Here is a 17,319-nt window from a genome sequence, read left to right on the forward strand (position 1 = left end):
AGTGGAGCAATATCAGAAAGGAGTTTCTCAGAGGATAATTGCAAAGAGTTTGAAGTTATCATCATCTACAGTGCATAATATTATCCAAAGATTCAGAGAATCTGGAACAATCTCTGTGCGTAAGGGTCAGGGCCGGAAAACCACACTGGATGCTCGTGATCTTCAGACCCTTAGACATCACTGCATCACATACAGGAATGATACTGTAATGGGAATCACAACATGGGCTCAGGAATACTTCCAGAAAACATTGTCGGTGAACACAATCCACCATGCCATTCACCGTTGCCGGCTAAAACTCTATAGGTCCAAAAAGAAGCCATATCTAAACATGATCCAGAAGCGCAGAGGTTTTCTCTGGGCCAAGGCTCATTTAAAATGGACTGTGGCAAAGTGGAAAACTATTCTGTGGTCAAATCAAAATTTTAAGTTATTTTTGGAAAACTGGGACGCCATGTCATCCGGACTAAAGAGGACAAGGACAACCCAAGTTGTTATCAGCGCTCAGTTCAGAAGTCTGCATCTCTGATGGTATGGGGTTGCATGAGTGTGTTTGGCATGGGCAGATTACACATCTGGGAAGGCACCATCAATGCTGAAAGGTATATCCAAGTTCTAGAACAACATATGCTCCCATCCAGACGTCGTCTCTTTCAGGGAAGACCTTGCATTTTCCAACATGACAATGCCAGACCACATACTGCATCAATTACAACATCATGGCTGTGTAGAAGAAGGATCCGGGTACTGAAATGACCAGCCTGCAGTCCAGATCTTTCACCCATAGAAAACATTTGGCGCATCATAAAGAGGAAGATGTGACAAAGAAGACCTGAGACAGTTGAGCAACTAGAAGCCTGTATTAGAAAAGTTGGACGACATTCCTATTCCTAAACCTGAGCAACTTGTCTCGTCAGTCCCCAGACGTTTGCAGACTGTTATAAAAAGAAGAGTGGATGCCACACAGTGGTAAACATGGCCTTGTCCCAACTGTTTTAAAATGTGTTTATGCAAAATGATACATTTTCTGTTTAAACATTTAACGTGCAATCTATGTTGTATTTTGAATAAAATATAGAAATTTGAAACTTCCACATCATTGCATTCTGTTTTTATTCACAATTTGTACTGTGTCCCAACTTTTTTGGAATAGGGTTTGTAAAAATAATATAAAAGTATAACAACAACATAGCATAGAACTATATGTATATGAAATAATAAAAGTGCATTAAATGTTACATATAAAAATGATTGAGCATTTTGCAATTCTAGCTTTCTAGCATTAAAATGAGTGAGTTTCTGAAACCATTCAACCTAAAAGATCTTCCAAAAGGCTAAATATTCTTATTGAGAATATGGGATTATAAAGTGGATATTATAGTGTCACTAGACCGGCAAAAGTCATGTAGGACACACACACACACACACACAAACAGAGAGATCAGGAAGTGCTGACTTAAGTTCTGTGCTAGTTGGCGGAATTGGCTGTTTGATGTGAGGATGTGTGTGTGCAGGAGTATGTATGTCGAAGCATGTCAATAAAGGATCTAATGACTTTGGTCTGCTGACACCCTGAACACCCCCGAATGGGCCCTAATATACAAGTGCATCATGGGCTCCAGGATAAAGTAAGAATCTCTCTGTTTGTCTGTCGATTTCTCTCTGTTTGCTCACTTTGTGGTCTGCTGCTTACTTCCTCTTCCTCGCTCAGTTGTTCTCGGATGCAAGGTTTCCTATCATGTCACAATTCAGTGAATAAACTCAAAAAAGACAAAAACAGCAACATTTGGAGAGTTTTGAGTTGACATCTGCAGGAGTAGAGATGGAGAGCTTGCACACCTTTACTCGCAGAGGCATCACTTCTCCGTCCCTCATCATTTCAGCTGGCTGTGAATATACATTGTGTCCTCAAATCCGCTTTGCTTCTGAATGTCACTGAATTTGAAAAATATCAGATCAAGTATCTCCATGTGCACTTTCCTTCATTGGTTCTTAAGTCTCGATGTGTTTGAATCAGCTGCTGTTTTGGTGATTTTTAGTGGAAGTTCACACAGGTGTGGAGAATCACACTAAATATCAATATGTAAACACAAACATACATCTTCAACATGACATCTGCTGGTTTCTCATCTCTTGGGAAGGGAAACTAATGAATAAGATCTAGTATGACTCAATTGCAGTCTGATTTTTCTCCTGGGAAACAACGCCTCAAACAGTGCTTCGATCTGACAAATCCTGCGCTTAAAGATCTCAGTTGAACATTGCTCATGTTTGTCATTTAAAAATCTCGTTTGATTGGTTTAGCAGACAGACATGCTGTTAAGATCATTACATTTTCATAATTATATTTTAGACAGATGGTCAAACTCATGACTGGAAATATTTTCTGACAATGCACGTCTTCTAATTTAGTAGTCAACCACATCCTGCTCATGAAGCACCATCTTGAGATCTTGTGAGAAGAAATAGCAGAAAATGATTCAGAGCTGATCACTCACATTCAGTCGCTGCTCATTCTGACAGTGTTTATTCTACACATCAGTCCTGTGAAACGTTTTTCTGGTGTGATTTGTTAGTTTTATTATGATGACTGTTTTTGCACATGGTTTTGTTGTTCTCAGAGAAAACCCCGAAAAAACATTCTACTGGTTCTTTCAAGCCTCATGTCCAATCGCCAGAGATAAAGGTGGGTACCCCCCCCCCACACACACACACACACACGCACACACACACACACTAACTAACTAACTGATGTAATAAACACACACTTGCAAACTGTCTCTATGGCTCTTCCTGTCACATGACTAAACCAGAAAAACCACACAGCAGGGCAGATACATATTCGTCAGAATGAGAAAAGCTTGAGGAACTAGTTAGTATGCTGTGATCTGTTATACTACGGGTGAAAGGAAGCACACTGACAGTTTAAAGAGAGGTGGGACTGCCAGGGTTGGACTGGGTCTAGATGAGGTCTGGCTGAGCTGGACTGGTTACCCTGCGTGGCTAACTTTGACCTGACTTTAACCACATCCTCTAGTTGAGAAATGAGCTGATGTGACTGACCCGTGTGTGTGTGTGTGTTTCTATTTGAATAGATCCTGATGTGCTGTTTCAGTTCCCTGAAGACTTTAATGATGAGGTTAGTACTCGAGAATCAATGTGGTTCTTTCCTGTTTGTATTTATTTTTATTAAAGAATATATAAAAATGAATGGAAACACTGCAAAAATAAACGATTGCATGAATAAATAGATGCACAATTAAATAAATAAAATCTCTGCTTACCATGATGTTTTGCATAACGTTTGCATAATTTAAAATTTTAAGAATTAGGGAAAATTATAATAAATATAATCCAATGCACAAATAAATAACTGCATGTATAAATGCATATAAAATAAATAAAAAATAAGGTTCCTAATCTGATTCATTTGAGATGTTATTTTAAAGAAAATCAGTTTCTGCAACAACTTTGCTTATTCAGTGACAGCCCTAATGTCAATCAATTGTCAAATAATATTACTCCATGGAACAGTATCAGATATTGAATTTAAAACTATTTCTCAGTTGGTGTACTCTTATGGCATCGGTTCCACAAAGAAACTTTAACATTCATGAAATCTTACCATTCTTTATAGTGAATTTAGATTTTTTAATTGTTCTAATGATTTTGTTTCTTACTCTTTTAGAAACTGTTCATTGAAAGGTTATTTGGGAAAGCCAAAAAAAAAAAAAAAAAAAAAAAAAAATATATATATATATATATATATATATATATATATATATATATATATATATATATATATATATATATATATATATATGTATATACACACTGTATATAGAGCCTTTATTTGATTGTGTTTCTTCTGTTCTCACACAGGAGGCTCTGCAGTCTTTGCCTCGCTTCTGCTTCCCTTACGACATAGAGAGGTGAAAATCATTAATTCATTATTAAAGATGGATGCTCAAGCGTTCTTAGCTTATATGAGTGATAAACTGAGGCTGATTGGTTGGTTGACAGAGTGAAGGACACTGTTGCTGTGCAGCACTTTACATTCGTCTTGACCGATCTGGAAGGATGCCAGCGCTTCGGTTTCTGCAGACTCACATCCAGCTCTCAGACCTGCTTATGCATCCTCAGGTCGCAAATGCACAAAATACACCCAAAAACAAATGATTGTTGACTGGTTCTCATTTGTGAAGCCCCTTTGATTGATTAAAGGGGTCATATGATGTAATTTCAAGTTTTCATTTCTCTTTTAAGTGTTACAAGCTCTTGGTGCATGAATAATATCTGTAAAGTTGTAAAGACTAAAGTCCAAATCCAAAGAGATATTCTGGTTGCACTTTATTTTACAGTACGTGTACTTACATGTATTTATAGTGTACTTATCTAAGAAAGTTCTGGTAATACAAAGTTCATGGTATTATATTTATGCAGCATGATACAATAAAACAGTGGAAGTCATTATAATCAGTAATTATGTCCCCACTGAATACAACAAAAGCCTCATTTGTAATGGGTTTTATTGTTTCTGACATACGTCATCACAGTATGGTGAGGGGCGTAAAATTTCCGTCACATATTTGAGGCTTTCATCGAATCACAACACACCGGATAGCTGGCCAATCAGAGCACACCTCACTTTTCAGACAGATGAGCTTTGTAAAAAATGATGCATTACAGAAAGGCGAGCCATAGAGAATAAATAATAATGTACATTATGTGTAAAATAAGTGCTTTTTGAACCTTTAACCGCATAAACACATTTCATTACTCCAAATACACAAAGTAATATTCTTTTTAGCAACATCATATGACCCCTTTAACAGTTTGCTTCTCATGGCCGCAATCAATTTCACTTTTAGTTTTCCGGTCTCATTATTAGGTGTATGTCAGAGTTATAACCTGATTTTACATTTGAATAGTTAGCTCTAATTACACAGTTGTTTGACCACACTAAAGTGCGGTTACTCTCTTAACACAGTTATTTGCCCTGGTTTGAGGTCTTCTACAAACTTCTGAACAATCTGGCTGACTACTCAACGAAAGGACAGGTATGATTTTAATGGTCTCCTGATGATTTTACACATTTATGAAGCCATTAAGCTAACACCATTTCATTCATTCAAATGCTTGGCCAGACCAAGGAAATGAAAGAGCTGCTGTCGGTCCTCTACAAACACCCCGTGCCTCCGGCCAATGGCTCCATCACGCTTCAGATGGTAAGTGCTCATTGGCTGGTGGAGGTTCCGTTTATGACATCATGTGTGACATCACAATCAGGTTGGTGTGTTCTTCACTGAGGGAGGGAAGCTAATGATTGGAAGTGAGATGACTGGCATCTGTGGACATGCCCCTAAAGGGGAGGAGTCAGAGGGGGTGAGTCCCTGATCCGCATTAAAACCAGCCGGCCGGACTAAACCTTCACTCCAGTGTCTAATAAATCCTAATACAATCCATAGTGTGAAATCAAACTAATCCAGCTTCCACAACTAACCCTGGATCCCTAACAGTGCTTAACTAAATCATTAATGGGTCCTTGAAAAATTGCAAAGCATTCATCTAAAACCTTGATGCAGACTAACTCGGAGGCCTTGCTTTCATGGTACTGACTGTTTATGTTTGGTGAATGATGTTTCTCTCCATCAGATCCCATACTTTATCGCACCAGATCCCAAAGCCCTGCCCTCTATTCCAGAAAGTGTGAGTTCTTCCATATTTCCATTTAGGTTTTATTATGTGTGGTTTTTATTTCTTGCTGTTTTACTCCACAGTTATTATACACTACTGGTAAAAAAAAAAACAAAAAAAACAAAAAACAAATACAATTTAAAAAAACAATAAAATATATATATATTTTTTTTAAAGTGCTGCATTTATTTGATGAAAAAAATATATTTAAATGCCTAACTTTTCAGCATCATTACTCCAGTCTTAAGTGTCACATGATCTTTTAGAAATTATTCTAATGTCACGGTTTCCACAAAAATATGAAGCAACACAACTTCAACATTGATAATGATCAAAAATTTTCTGAAGGATCATGTGATGCTTAAGACTGGAGTAATGATGCTGAAAATTCAGCTTTGATCACAGGAATAAATTAAATTTTACAATATATATATTAAATAATAATAATAATATAATACATATATATATATATATATATATTTCAGAATATTTTCTTTTTTTCCCCTCATTTTCCCAAACATTTGAGCAGTATGTTTGTCTGTCTGTGTATCAGAGGAACCTGACGGAGCTGGTGGTGGCGGTGGACGTGGGAAACCTGTTGCAGCTCTTCGCCAGCATGTTGTTCGAGAGACGAATTCTCATTTACTGCAGCAAACTCAGCACTGTGAGTTCAATATTCAACAGCTTTTGTGAATCAGAACTGATCATGCTTGGTTCACAAGGCTACCACAACAGTAGTAGCATGGCGCTAGCAACACCAAAGTCATGGGTTCGATGTACTGAAATTCCTTGAATAAAATAATCATTTATTTTAGTGTAATTCACTTTGGATAAAAATGCATCCTCCCAGTTCATAAAAAGCGTCCATTTAAAAGCAACTCTTTCAAGTGCTTTATGCTATTAACAAGCACAACACACATCATTACCTTGATGACCATTTGGGAATTGTATACGTGCAACTTCTCACACTGACCAAGCAAACTGAAAAATGTCAAATGGATTTGGTTCCTCATCAGAAACCCTACTGTGAAAACGCCTTAACACCTAACCAGGAGTGACATGAATCTATACGCGACAAATCACAGTTTTTGTCCCAACCAGCCGCAGTACATCATTCGGTTTCTGATGAAAATAAAAAGATTCATTTTCACTGAGGACAGATCACTAGACACTAAAATGTATTGTGTTACTTTGAGTCAGAATGCAGCTCCATTAAACATGCACCAATCAGCAATTAATAGTTTTGTTTGTGTGTGTTTAGCTGACGGCCTGCATACACGCATGTAACGGGATGCTGTACCCAATGTACTGGCAGCACATCTTCATACCAGTGCTGCCGCCTCATCTGCTGGACTACTGCTGGTGAGACACACACACACACACAGTACAAAACAAAATTAATTGATATACTGTAGCACATTTAAAAGAGCAGAAGTTGAAGTGCTGCACATTTTAAAATAAAAATAAGCTGTAGCAGTGGTGTCAGTACCAGGGACCTCAGAAAACTTCCAAAACCATGATTTAAACTCACAATATTATTACAACGTTCAAAACTAACTTAAAGTGCTAGACACCCAAGAGATATTTCTTTCTCTTCATTTCTTTCTTATATTTCGAAGGGGCTTTAAATTAAAAGCGTTCAAAATCACCAATCTACAAAAGTCTTCAATAAGAAAAACTTACAAAATACTATTTTATTTACAAGCAGCAACATGTCTTGACCAGTACTTATCAAATGTGGCTTTTTTGGGTAGAATTGAAACTGAGTTTAATTTGGTTTTCTAAAATGTTTTAGTTTGTTGAACAATATTGTAAAGAAAAGAACACTGAAGTAAAAACAACATATTAGATTCATGATCTATACATATACGATAATTAATCACAGACACACACACGCTGCCTAATTTCACTCATTTCATTATTTTAGTGCACCGATGCCGTACCTCATCGGAGTTCACTCCAGCCTGGCAGAAGTAAGACGCTTCCCTCTTCCTGTGGTTTCTTTCACACCAGCCCTTTGACACACAAACACTCACATTACAGTTCGTTCTGTGTGTTTGTGTGCGGCAGAAAGTGAGGAGTCGCGCTCTGGAGGACGTGGTCATACTGAACGTGGACACCAACACCCTGGAGTCGCCCCACGAGGACCTGAAAAAGATCCCGGCCGATGTGGTGAGACTCTTTTCCTCCTCGCAGATCTCTGACACAAAGGATGACGAGGAGGTTTACGACGAACTCTGTTGCTGCAGGTGGCGGGACTGAAGGTCAGGCTGAAGAGACAGGCAGCGTCGGCCGGGTCAGGGGTCGCGCACGCTTTCCTCCGAGCGCAGGCTCTGCTGTTCGGAGGATACAGAGATGCCTTACAGTCACCTGCCGTGAGTGACACACATCCACATATAAACATTACCTTGAGTTTTCTAAATGCTTACTGCAGTGCTCCTCTCTCGAATGTTGAAGGAAGGGCCGGTCGTGTTCTCCAATGAGTTGTTTTTGAGTCATAAGTCTCAAAGCATGCGGGAGTTTCTGGAGAGCGCGGTTCACCTGCAATGCTTCAAAGAGGTAACTGCAAACACACAGCCACAACATCAGAAGTTTTCTTTAGGAAAGACACTACAGGCCACTGTTATTTCATGCTGTTTCAATGTTTTGCTTCCATGTCAATTGAAATAAAACATGAATTTTATGCCTGACTTTTTCCAATGTTCATATTTTTTTGTACTGGAAATATATGCAAATTGGCACATTAAATGAGTGCCTTATTAGCACTGTCAAATTGTTAAGACCAAAAAAATTGTTTACATAATATATGTGTGCACTCTGTATATTTGTGTATACATAAGGGCTTTTATTGTTAATGCATGCGATACATTGCAATTAATGCAAAATTACTGAAGCACAATTTCTATCCTAACCCTTTACCCAATTTTGCTTCTCTGCTTGCGACCAGATAATTTTAAGCCACTAAACTCTGGTAAAGTTTTCAGTCCAATGATCCTGTAAGTGAATGCATTCAAATGCATTCCTTTTGGAGTTTTCTAAGTGTCCTTTTTTTGGAAAGACATCTCAATTTATCTTGGAAAAAAAACGTGCAGAAAATACAGATTTTTGAGAATCACCTTTCAAACTTTACTTTGCTGGATATAGCAAATGATGACAAAAATAAACATTTGAAACAAGACAAATGGTCTATGAAATATGCGATTAATTGCGATTGATCACAGAAAAAGGGTGTGATTGATAAGATTAAAAAAATTAAGTGATTGACAGCCCTAGTATAAATACGCTCACATGCATGAATATATTTAATAATAATTTTTGTTTATATATAAAATACTATATTTATAATATAAATTATATATGAATCTAAATTTACACACACACACACACACATATATATATATACAAATGTTTTTTGTGTGTATTTATATATACGCATAATAAACATACAACTCGCTTATATTATGTAGACGAAAACATTTATTTTGGATGTGATTTAGCACTATTAATCATTTAACAGCACTAACTTAAACATTTAAGAAAACTAATACAAAACAATTGTCTAAATGTACTGTGATTGATTAACAGGAGAAGTATGGTGGAATATATTAGTAAATTCCACCTATGTTTTGGAAGAATACAACCAAAAATAATTTACTCACCCATCACATTGACCATATTGTTCCAAACCCACATGGCTTCCTATTTCCTGTGGAGCTTTTTTTTTTTTTTTTTTTTGTGGATATGTTTTGTAGAATGTTAATGCTGCTATTTTGCTCTGAATGAGGTCTGAGGATGTTGAGATTAAAACTTTAAAACGCACCCAAATGTACTTCAAGTTTTCTGAAGTGTTACGATTGTTCGTGTGAAAAAAAAGCATTGGCTGTTTGAGCATCCACATACTGTATTCCATTTTCACAAGACTGGTTACAAAGTATGCATCAAACCAATCTTTAATACAGAATAGCAAATGGAATTTGAGTTTTACAATGGAGGGCAAAATAATAAGAGAAAAATACATTTAAACAGACTATGCCATGTTCCATGGTATCTTCCATTATAATCTCATTTTGTTCTCAGTTTATTGACGGCCGGCTGAAAATGCTGAACCAGGGCAAAGAGCCAGATGATGTGTTTGAGGAGGAGGTGCTTCAGTGTGGAGCTTCATCCGGTGTGTCTTTATGTTCATTACAGAATCAGACTTGTTTTTTTGTTTGCTCATTTTTAACATCCTTTCTGCTTGTGATTCCTCTCAGGTAGCTCTAAATTGCGTCGGCAATTGGTGGGAAACCTAAAGGTACGTTTTACTCTTAAAGGAAGTATGAACAAGGTTATGTCAGACAACCATACAACTCTTACCACATCTGCAGTATGCATACAGTGCACACTATTCTCATTATACACTGATTACATATATGATCTAGTAATGTAATGTTCAGTTTACAGCAGAGATGTTCGACGTTTGTTTGACGTTCCATTTCTGCTCTGACAAATTAACTAGAATTGGATTAGACTGCCAAAAGCTGCTTTTAAACAAACTTGCATAAAAAAAAAAAGAAAAAAAAAACACTTTCTTTTCCCACAGAAAGGGGGTGGAGCCCTGATTGTGACATGGAAGTCTACAGCTAACAAAGCAGTGAGTATTGAGCATGAATTCTGAGTATGGGACATACTTGGCTGTATGTCATGCCACGTCACTTAAAAAAAAAAAAAACAAAAAAAAAAAAAAACATTTGAAGTTTATGTTTATAATGTTAATTTAGAATCCACATTTGATTATTATTACATATTACATACTTTCCATATGGTTTCCATTTTTCAGACCAAATATCATAGCAAATTTGGGCTGAAAAACCTCCTGTCATCAAAGGTGAGTTTAAATTCCTTAAACAGCATATAATAAAAAATGTGGTTTGTGTGTGTATATTACATTTTTGGATTTTTCCTTTCAGGACCAAGCCGAACCTCATATGCTACAGAGGGGCGGGTCTGTCTGTGGAACGCACACGTATCGCCTCATCCAATCAGATTGCCTTCAGAACCGCCTACCAATCACACAGCACTTCGGCAGGGTGAGTGACACCTGAAGGCATCTAAACTAACCATAAAAGGATATTATAAAGATAACATACTGTAAGTTATCGGTCAAAAGTTTGGGGTATCTTCTGCTCACCAAGGCTGCATTTATTTGATAAAAAAAACAGTTATATCAGCAATATTGTGGAATATTCAAATAACTGTTTACTAATAGATTATATTGTAAAATTTCATTTATTTCTGTGATCAGAGCATCATTACTCCAGAAACCGTTTGATTTGCTGTTTAATTATCATCAGTGTTGAAAACAGTCGTGCTACTTTATATGGTTTGTTTGTAGAAACTGTGATGCTTTTTTTTCCTTAAATGAATAAAAAGGTAAAAAGAACAACAACTTGTTGATTCAAATTACTACACTAATAGGAGACTAATGTGTTTATAACTCATGGCTCCATCTTGTGTTCAACCACAGTACGGCACAGGCACTTAACATTTTAAATACGGTTTGTCTGTTTTCTTATACTTTCTGTGCTGCTTTGTTTCTCAGTCTCGACCACGTCGGCCGACAAACAAGAATCCCAGCTACCAGGGCAATGAGGAACAGACAGAGGAAGACAGCACCGGCTATGAGGACAGGTGAGATGAGAGAACAGAGATACATAGATGCTTTGCCGCTTCATGTGTGTTTTACAATGCATTTCCCTTCCCAGTGCAACAGAAGGCCCTGAGCAGTGCTCTGCCAGCAGTGACTTACAGGAAGATGATGATCTGTCTCTGTTGGCCGACCCGGAGGAGATGGACCTGCTCGGAGAGATCTTTGACACACTGAGTGCCCAGAGCTCCAGAGAGCCGGGTTTACTGTACAGCACACGCAGCCTCGACCTCTTCAGCTCCGACAGCAGTGACTTCATCTCTCATGTAAGGCCTAGATCCTCTCACACATTACATCTAAACGGTGCTGGACATAACCTTCTACAGACAGTTCCATTCAGTCTTTAACACTGGAATCACAGTCAGAAGGTATTTAGCCCTGTGTGGTATTCATTATAACTGTGGAATATTTTTCACATGGTATTTTCTATATACATATAGAATATAGAAAATAATAATAGCAACATTTCTTCTAATTAGAAAAAAAAAATGTCCAGGAATTGGGTAACTGTTACTAAATGGCATGTCTGTATCACAATGGAAAATGGGACATTTGTTTAAATTATCCATTTCTGCTTGATTTAATATTTTTTAATTGATGCATTTTTACACATTGAACTTCTGATTGAGTAGATCATTACCATGAGTTCCTCAGTACTCCCCCTAAAACACCTCAGTGTTTATTTCATTTTATTTCTTTTTTATACATGGTAAACTTGTTTTATTAAAAGTTTTATTAATTTTGTTAATTTAAGAAGCACTTATGTTGGGGTCTTTTATATAAAATAACTCATGTGGCCTAAAACAGCATATGAGTGCATAGTTAAAGTCAGACCTTTTATTTACAACTATATGTGTGTGTGTGTGTGTGTGTGTGTATAAGGTGGAAAAGTGAGTGCATCATTAAATTGCTATAGGGCTACATATTTATGGTGAACTAAGAAAATAAATTGGCTTTGCTGCCTGAAAATCATTTTTAGTGATTTAGTGTCATGTCAGCCTTACCCTTACCTGACTGCTGTTGATTTTTTAAAACTTGACATGTTGCAGAAATAGGCCAGCACTGGAAACCTGTTGGTGGGAGACGTTTCCACACTCTCAACATTTCATTTCTTTTTCAGAGGAGTCTGGCCAACCCAAGTCAGGAGAGTCTAAGTACCTCTTTTGGAAACAGTGGGAGTCTCGTGAGCTGGGAGGAGGACCTAGAGGAGGGGCCTGGTGGTGAGGGGGAGGAGCCTGCTGTCCTGACTGACAGTCCAGAAAATGAGCTTAACGAATTAGAGAAGGACTTGACGGAGCTAGGGGTAAATCTGTGTTCAGATCTACGAGCTCTAGAAGAGGCTTCACTAGATCCTCAAGTGGGTTCTCAAGAGGTGCAAGAGGACAGCTGGACGAAAAATGATGAACAAATGAATGGAACAATGGAGGAAAGCTCAGAAACTGAGACAGTAATTGAAGAGAGTACAGAGACACAACCTGACAAAGAAGAAGAAAGTCAGAAAGAGCATAAGACGACGAATGATTTGGGTGCAAACGGACCTACAAATGAAGGCATCACCTCTGCTGTTTCTCTCAGTGTAAATATAGACACAAGAGAAGAGCCAGATAAGAAGAGCGTTGAACCTCCATCACCGAAAGTCTTGTCTACCGTAGCTCTGTTCCAGTCCAAGTCATTAACTGACTCTTCTGGTTCCCGAGGGCGGGATAAATCTCTAAAATCTCCCATAAGCACCCACAGAATCAACGTGGGACCAATGACGGGCCTGCAAACTGAAGAACAAAGTACAATATCGCCAATTTCATCAACTTCAGAAGAGCAAACTCAGGCTTCTATTAAGGTCTCAGAGCTGAAGAAGAGATTTGAACATTAGACCATCATAAATCAAGCATACTGAAGCAAAACAATACCCAAGGTATTTTTTTTTTTTTTGATTGTCAATTAATAGTCTTCATTTTGATTCTTGTGAACAAACATTGCTCAATGAGTCAAACAAAATAAAATGACTCTTTCTTGGATTGTGGAAGGTGGATGTTCCATATACTGAACTTTGTGTTTGTGGAAGGATGTTGGTCTCATGTATATGTTGGTTAAAACTCAACACCAACATCAGTCAATAAAGTCGATTCAAAGGCAGTGCAAATTTGATTATTATATATTTTTTTTTTTTTATACAGATAAAAGCACCAATTCTGACCAACAAAGAAAGTCCACACGTTTTATCTTTAATCATTTATTAAAAGCTTAACAGAGTGCGCAGTGCACCGGCTGCTAACTTTGAGCAAACCCTGACACAGTCAAAAACAAAAACTCTTAAATGACACGCTTTGAACAGTTCACAAAACTAAGGACAAGGCTGTTAACTCACAGATGCATTTTAATTAATCATCCACAGTTACACAGTCACTTCATCACATGATGATCAACGTTACAGACATTACAAAAATGCAAACCTAATACAAAACAACATTTGGCAAAGTGCAATATATTTCTCTCTCTACCTATGAAAACACTGCAACTTAATGTTAATGTATGATATTTAAAGTATTCAGTATGCTAATGGTAAACTCTTTTGGAGGTGAAGCTGCCATGTCTCCTCCACAAAGACTCTCAAGTCAGTAAACTTAAAAGTACGGATAAAGTAAACAAAGTCCAAATGTTTTTTGCCGTCCATCTAAATCATCTGGCTTCTTTACTTTTGATAAACACACTTGGCAGTGTCTTCAGATGTCCCAAGTTGTGACAGCAAATGAAAGCATTCTCACATCTCAGTCAAAAGCATCAGATAAATACCCACCACCACTTTAATCGTTCTCCATGCATGACCCTCCACTTGTTTGTCAGGACTGCACCTGTGCGTATCAACACAAAGTCATAATGAAAGATCTGTTCACCTAAACAGCATCTTTTCTGAGGGCTGCATTCAGATCAGTCTCTCCTCTTTGGGCAGTGGAAGAGTGAGACCGGGTCTCTCGGCTCCATTGTTCTTGGCTTGTTTCCGCTCTTCCGAGCTGGGCTGGTATGATCCCTCCATCTTCCGCTTCTTACGGAGGACGCACGAGAACAGAACCAGGACCAGAGCCAGAAAGAACAACACTGGCATGCACAGGCCCAATGCGCTCAATGAACTCATGATGCTCCACGCACATGTGAAAACAAACACAGACTGAGAATATCTGGGTAACAGTGTTCTAAGGGTGTGTCTGTTCAAGAGAGGCAAAGTACCTGGTAATTAGTGACTACACAGTGGTCATCCTTTTACATTTTGGAAGGTAACTTTAACCTAGTGGAGGAGGAAGATAAAAGCGGGATGTGAATTCCTACAGAAAGCAGTACACAAACACATTCAAAGAGGAAAAGATCATTTTGAATGAGTCTACTGTTTGGCTGTGGACTGATAGGGTTAATTATTAGTCTGGGAGAACAACACTGATCTACAACTACAAGGAAATCCACAAAAACACTTTGAAATGAACTCACCCTCTAATCATTCCAAAGCCAAATGAGTTTCAGTAAATGAAATGAACTGGCGTCTTTTCCTCAGATTGAACTATTTATGACTTTTAAAAAAAGACCTGGAAAACAGTTCATGATGTTATGGACTAATGTTGTTTGTGTGCTTTTAAAGTTAGAAACCTACAGTACAATTCTTCTAAATAAGTCCAAGAGACAGAATTCTAGGGTTCAGAAGCAAAAGCCTCTAAGCGCCGTTTGAAATCTTCATCTAAAATGAGTATTTTTACTAGACTCCTACATTTATTCAATTTCTTCACTGTAATGGCATAGAAAAGGACCAACACGTTGACATTAATGTAAAATGATTGAACCCAAGCATGAGCCTGGAAAAAAGAAAATGCTAATTTTAGATAAAAATTTGAGACAGCGCTTTTGAACTCTTCATATACCACAATGTTCCACACACTGCTCTATATTGCATTAGAGACACCTGCTTTTATAATGGACTTTCATTGCTCTATTCTTCAGAAATGATTTTACTTCGAGCTTAAGTGTTACTGTTTTCTGCAGAGACAGTTGTAAGCATTCAGCGGTCGGTTGGTTGTTTGGGAGTGAGGTGAGTCAGTCAGACACGGGATACCGGTGGCGGAGCCGGTTTGACGAGCTCTTTTCAAAACACCCAGAGACGAACAAATATCGACTGAAAGAGAAACGAAGCTCACCTGAGAAACTGCTGTGATAACCGCAGAGGACCCGCTGCTGTTGTTATTTTGAATCCCAAACGATCAAGACCTCCGCGTCCAAGCGCAGAGCAGTTTTATTTGACGCGCGCGTTCATGACGGCTTCTCTCTCACCTGCGACCGGAAGCGCGTCAGCTCGCTCTACCTGTTCCACTCACCAAAGAGAGTGAAACGCGCTCAAGAATCTCAACGCCCTCATTTTCCCCCAAAACGCACGCGTTCACGCATGAACTTATCCCTGCCTTTAACTTCCCATGAGTGTCAAGAGTTGCACTATGGCCTACAACTACTACTAAATAAATAAATGTACATGACAAATTGTGGTAAACAAAAATAAACTTAAGCAATAGCCTCTCCCCTTTTAATTTGAATGTAAAAATGGCTAACATATAGGAAATTTTTATATAAATCCCCTGCAGTAGCGTAGGTGGTGCACACTGAACCATTGAAGTAAATCAGGTCAATTTGAACTTTCAATGAACTGATTAAAAAAAAAAAAAAAAAAACATCAATTCTGACCAGTTAAGAAAGTCCACACGTTTTATCCAAATATCTTTAATCATTTATTAAAAGCTTAACAGAGAGTGCCAGCTACTAACCTTGAGCAAACACTGACACAGTCAAAACCAAAAACTCTTAAATGACACGCTTTGAACAGTTCACAAAACTAAGGACAAGGCTGTTTACTATGGAAGCAGTTTAGTCTCAAATATAATTCACGCAAAAAACACGATTCACACATGCGTAGACAATTTCACATGCATGAAACCTAATTCATGTACACACAAAAAAAATTCACGTGCGTGAAAGAAAAAATATATATTCACAAAAAGCAATGGGCTAGTTGCATATCTCCGCCATCTTGGATTTCCGGTCTTGCCGAGTGTGTGCGTAGATATTTCCGGTTGTGCTTAAAGTCAGTGCAGAGATCCGGAGAAGTCCAAATATTACCTTCTATATGTTTACAGGATTTATAATATTACTTCATATGCAAATAAGATATACACTGCTATTATCACTATACTACAAATGTTAACTGAGCCAGTGGATTTGTTACTTGTGTATGTTTGGGTCTGGTGAATGAATTAAATACACTAATGCTCACTACTGTTCACAAAATGAAAGTTGAACTCATGGTGTGTATACACAGCTATATAATGTATTTTATCTTACCAAATATGTAAATGTACAAATTACTTATTTCTCGAAAATGTTTGCATTATTATTATTATTATTTTTTATATTTAATATTTACCTCGTGAGACGTGGGCTGCGATTTATCTTCAGAAGTATCCATTTCTCAATTGTACACATACATCAGTCTGTTTCATCGTTATTTTCACAACATATTTTATTATTTTACACAGTAAAAAATACGTGACTAATTTTAATATCTGTTTAATCTGATAATTAATGCAAAACAATAACAATATACATGGCTACTCATAGACAGATAATGATTTATGCTGCAGATCTTTCACAAAACAAATAAACAGATAAAAACACACATGAATGCAAACAGTGATCTTTTAATTATGGCAAACCTACCATAATTATATTACGTTTAATTGTACAGTTAGTTATAAATTATGTTATCAAATAAAGTTAATAAAACATGCTTTATCAGAAATCTCTGTGCGTCTTGTTTTACAGTCAGAAACATTTATCTTACATAACAGAACAAAACCTGCTCTTCGAAAATCAAAAGTATTGCATATTTAAGAGGTTTGTGTTTGAAAGAA

General features: G+C 37.4%; 1 protein-coding gene and 1 long non-coding RNA gene across 3 annotated transcripts; one reads left to right on the forward strand and one right to left on the reverse strand.

Annotated features, from left to right (window-relative positions):
- The first annotated feature begins 1,441 nt into the window (after positions 1-1,441).
- On the forward strand, positions 1,442-13,515 carry LOC113050245 (DENN domain-containing protein 1B-like). 2 transcript variants are annotated; one of them, XM_026213075.1, is made up of 23 exons: positions 1,442-1,628; positions 2,622-2,686; positions 3,096-3,139; positions 3,883-3,932; positions 4,024-4,143; positions 4,991-5,060; positions 5,148-5,228; positions 5,311-5,385; positions 5,656-5,709; positions 6,251-6,361; positions 6,959-7,059; positions 7,625-7,670; positions 7,768-7,869; positions 7,947-8,072; positions 8,155-8,256; positions 9,775-9,865; positions 9,951-9,991; positions 10,280-10,330; positions 10,517-10,564; positions 10,647-10,766; positions 11,279-11,367; positions 11,442-11,649; positions 12,504-13,515. In XM_026213075.1, exons 1-23 carry the CDS (start codon positions 1,612-1,614, stop codon positions 13,251-13,253), a joined length of 2,562 nt encoding a protein of 853 aa, XP_026068860.1. In that variant the 5' UTR covers positions 1,442-1,611; the 3' UTR covers positions 13,254-13,515. The 2 variants fall into 2 exon arrangements, with proteins under 2 accessions (XP_026068860.1, XP_026068945.1); XM_026213160.1 differs by lacking the exon at positions 5,311-5,385 and having other exon boundaries at positions 1,443-1,628.
- A 224-nt stretch (positions 13,516-13,739) lies between these two features.
- Positions 13,740-16,283, reverse strand: LOC113053391 (uncharacterized). Its single transcript, XR_003277219.1, has 3 exons — positions 15,559-16,283; positions 14,606-14,663; positions 13,740-14,517 (listed from the first exon to the last, which is right to left on the reverse strand). It is a non-coding gene; the product is annotated as an uncharacterized LOC113053391 (long non-coding RNA).
- Between the last annotated feature and the right edge of the window lie 1,036 nt (positions 16,284-17,319).

The sequence above is a fragment of the Carassius auratus genome, chromosome 1 (assembly GCF_003368295.1).
Source record: "Carassius auratus strain Wakin chromosome 1, ASM336829v1, whole genome shotgun sequence".
Taxonomy (NCBI): Eukaryota; Metazoa; Chordata; class Actinopteri; order Cypriniformes; family Cyprinidae; genus Carassius; species Carassius auratus.